We start from the raw sequence: 3,695 nt of genomic DNA on the forward strand, positions 1-3,695 counted from the left end.
TAAACAAAGCTGCGTTTCAATACGTGCTAGAGCAAATCCGCCCGAAACTAAAACGCAACACGCGAAAGTCTGCCATTACGCCAACAATAAAACTGGCAACTGCTTTGCGGTTTTTTGCGCAAGGGTCATATCAGCTTAGCGTTGGAAATGACTTTAATTTGTCGTTGGCCCAACCCACGGTAAGCAAAATTTTATCCGAGGTGTTAGACGCGATGGAAAGTACAATCTGCCAAAACTGGGTTAAGTTCCAAATGTCGGAAGATGAGGCGATGGAGTGCAAGCGAAGTTTTTTTGAACGAACTGGTTTTCCTGGAATCATTGGCTGTGTAGACGGGACGCATATTAAAATAATTGGTCCTTGCAAAAGCTCTCAACATTTGTATTACAACAGAAAAGGTTTCTTTAGCGTAAATGCAATGATTGTAAATACTTGAATGAATGTAATTTATGGAAGTGATTACTAACTATTTATTCTTTTTTGTATTAGATCTGTGATCATAAAATGCGTATCAGATACGTAGACGCCAGACATCCAGGCTCTGGACACGATTCCTTAATTTGGAATACCAGGCCAACCTAATATTCACGCACGCCGGCAGTTTACTGTCAAAAATTTCTCATGCATATACATCTTGTATGGGACCAACCGAAATTGACCGGCGTGCGTAAAAAGCTAACTCAAATTCCAAGATTTGTGTTGCGTGACATTTCGATTTGACGTCTGTGCTCTATGACATTTTGGCGCGACAATGAATTAAAATTTTGGAAAAAATGCAGAATAGCTTCGATTCTCAAATTAAAAAACACATATGGGGATCGATAGAGATCATTGAAGTGAGTATAACGGTATATTTATTTTCTTGCGGAAATAACGACTTCATTAGTTATTAGGACTCAAAGTTCAAATTAAACAATTTTTTAAATCCAAATTTTTTGAAAACGAATGCATGGATTTTAAAAATTCTCGTTTGATAGGAAATTTGATTCCCTTTAATTTGATATAAATATAATCCTCCCTAAGTAGAATTTTCCTTTCTGTGTTGCCGCAGAAGGGAAGCGGAATTCCTTTCTGCGTACATTAATTAGATTTTTGTGAAAACTAAACAAGGCATATATAAAGTATGTATATCAAATTAAAGGGAACTAAATTTGCTATCGATTGAGGCCAAAACTTTTAAGATCCATATATTACTTTTTAAGAATTTTTTATTTAAAAAATAGTTTAATTTGAACTTTGACCCTTAATAACTTTTGTAGTTTTTGTTTCCGCAAGAAAAGATATATACCGTTATACTCACCTCAATGTTCTCTATCGATCCCCGTACGTATCGAAGCTATTCTGCATTTATGCTCAAATTTTGCTCAACTTCTGAAATTGGACAGAAATGCATCTCTGAAAAATCACGCACGCAATTTTATTTCGGTTACTCAAATGTGAAGAACTTGCGTGCGTGCGTAGAAAAATTCACGCCGGTAATATTAGGTTGGCCTGTAAGAAGGTTTTTACAAGAAAAATATGAAGCTGGTGAACGTAATTCGTGGGTCTTGGTATGAAATTACAAATAATATTGAAATGAGTTTTACATACAAGTTTTTAGGCGATGGTGGTTACCTATTAGAACCATTTCTAATGACACCTTATAGATCATCGCCTGAACACAGTGCGGAAAGCCGCTACAATTCCGTTCATTCCAAAGTAAGAAATATTGTTGAGCGGGTGATTGGAGTGCTCAAATCGCGATTTCGATGCCTCCTTGGAGCGCGTGAGTTACACTATGATCCCCAAAAAATTACTAAAATCGTAAACGCTTGTGCTGCTCTTCACAATATTTGTCTTCACTTCAATACATNTCCTGAAGATGATCTACAAACGCCTTTCGAAGAAGCAAAAAATTCTGCCATTATTAATGAAAATGAGGCAGGCGGTAGCTCAGAGGCTTCCAGAATAAGAGATGTGATTAAAAACAATTTGTCTTTATAAGTTTTATTTTCAATTCATGCTATACATACATACTTAAAGTAAAAAAAGAAAAAACACTTCATAAAAAATAAATAAAAATTCAAATGAAATAAATTACATATTTGAACTTAATTGTTTCTCCAATAACTCCAACTTTTTTCTTTTTACTGCAGCATCCAGCTCCAAAAGCTCTGCTTCTTTACGTGCCTTCCTTGTGTAAATTTTTAGGCGTTCTCCTTCTATCTCATTCCTTTTTCTTTGGTATCTGGAAATATCTTTCATGTATCCCTTAATGGACTGTAAATGGTCGCACTGCACTTCCTGTATTTCGGTCTGCTTCCTCAACAGCTCTATTCTTTCTTTTTCTGAGGGTTTGTGCTTCTTGAAGATCGCACTCTTGTTGAAACTGTGGGTGTTTCATCTTCCACATAGTCTTCGACCACATGTTCTTCAGCGTTTTCTATATTTGCCTGTATTTTTTCATCAAGGTCCAGCAACGCATCAATTTCGGTATCTTCAACAAAACCCAACTCACTCCCTTTTGGATTTATTTGCTGCTCAAACTGCAACAAATTTGCAACCGCTTCTTCCAGTGGTGACAGTTGAATTTGTCTATTGGCTCCTCCTCCTGTTGCTCTCGCTTCGGTTTTGTTTTTGACAAGTTTTTTCTTAACCTTGAATTTCAAGTCCTCCCATACCTTTAGTATAATTGTATAATCGTTAGTTTTAAGTAATATTTACTGCTAACATAATTTTACTTACTTAGCGCCAACCGTCTCCATCACGAACTGGAGGTCCAAAAGGATTTACTTTTTCCGCAACCACGTTCCAAAAACTATCGAAGTTTAGAGGTTTTATGCCCTTCCTAAAACTATTGGCGTATGCGGGATTCTTTTCCATTTCGGAAACTAAAACCTCAAATTGCTGCACGGTAGTAATTTTCATTTTAACTTTATTAAAATCGCAATCCTTTCGCTTTCGTTCTAAAAAATGCGGACGACAGTTGACGAATGTTTGTATGGCGTTCCTATCTTCGTTTCAAAATGGAGAATACCGATATATTTCCGATAAACTTCGATAACGCCAACGGTGATGCCAACTTGTCGTTTTTATTTCGTTTTAAAACGACAACGCCAACGGGAATAGGGGCGAATTAAAAATTGCTACCCTGGTAACCCAAAAAGAAAACATCTTGTTACTTTTTTCGTTTACAACTGGTTCGAAACTATAGAAAATGGGGTGCAAAGCGAACTAGATCCCATGTGTTGAATTTAGGACTGGTTCTGAACTATAGAAAAGGTAATGCAGCGGGGGACAATTTCCAATTCCTATGACATCGCTGTGTTAAATTCGCCAGTCGTTGGCATGCAAAAGAGATTTATCATGAACTAGTAGTGGTTCTAAATGTAGTAGAAGCGCACCAGTTTAAAACTAGAGATTTTCCCCACAGGGATGCACAGCAGAGGTGCACTCAGTCGACGTCGCGGGCAAACTGCGAGCACGCGAGCGTGCTAGGCGAGGTGATGTGAGCTGTACGGAGATGGCAACGTATACATTTTAACCACTACATACTTATTTTCAAGTAAAAATGCGTTTATGTATGTGTACTTTTGCGACAACTGAGCCAGTGTGGCATCNTGTGAGCTGTACGGAGATGGCAACGTATACATTTTAACCACTACATACTTATTTTCAAGTAAAAATGCGTTTATGTATGTGTACTTTTGCGACAACT

The 3,695-nt window shown here is 37.3% G+C and overlaps 1 protein-coding gene across 1 annotated transcript; it reads left to right on the forward strand.

Moving 5' to 3' along the window:
• Positions 1-53: 53 nt before the first annotated feature.
• Positions 54-580, forward strand: LOC108378226 (putative nuclease HARBI1). Its single transcript, XM_017634517.1, has 2 exons — positions 54-422; positions 488-580. Exons 1-2 carry the CDS (start codon positions 213-215, stop codon positions 578-580), a joined length of 303 nt encoding a protein of 100 aa, XP_017490006.1. The 5' UTR covers positions 54-212.
• The last annotated feature ends 3,115 nt before the right edge of the window (positions 581-3,695 follow it).

This window comes from Rhagoletis zephyria, unplaced genomic scaffold (genome assembly GCF_001687245.7).
Source record: "Rhagoletis zephyria isolate East Lansing unplaced genomic scaffold, Rhagoletis_zephyria_1.1 Rzeph_scaffold_13621, whole genome shotgun sequence".
In the NCBI taxonomy this organism is placed as follows: Eukaryota; Metazoa; Arthropoda; class Insecta; order Diptera; family Tephritidae; genus Rhagoletis; species Rhagoletis zephyria.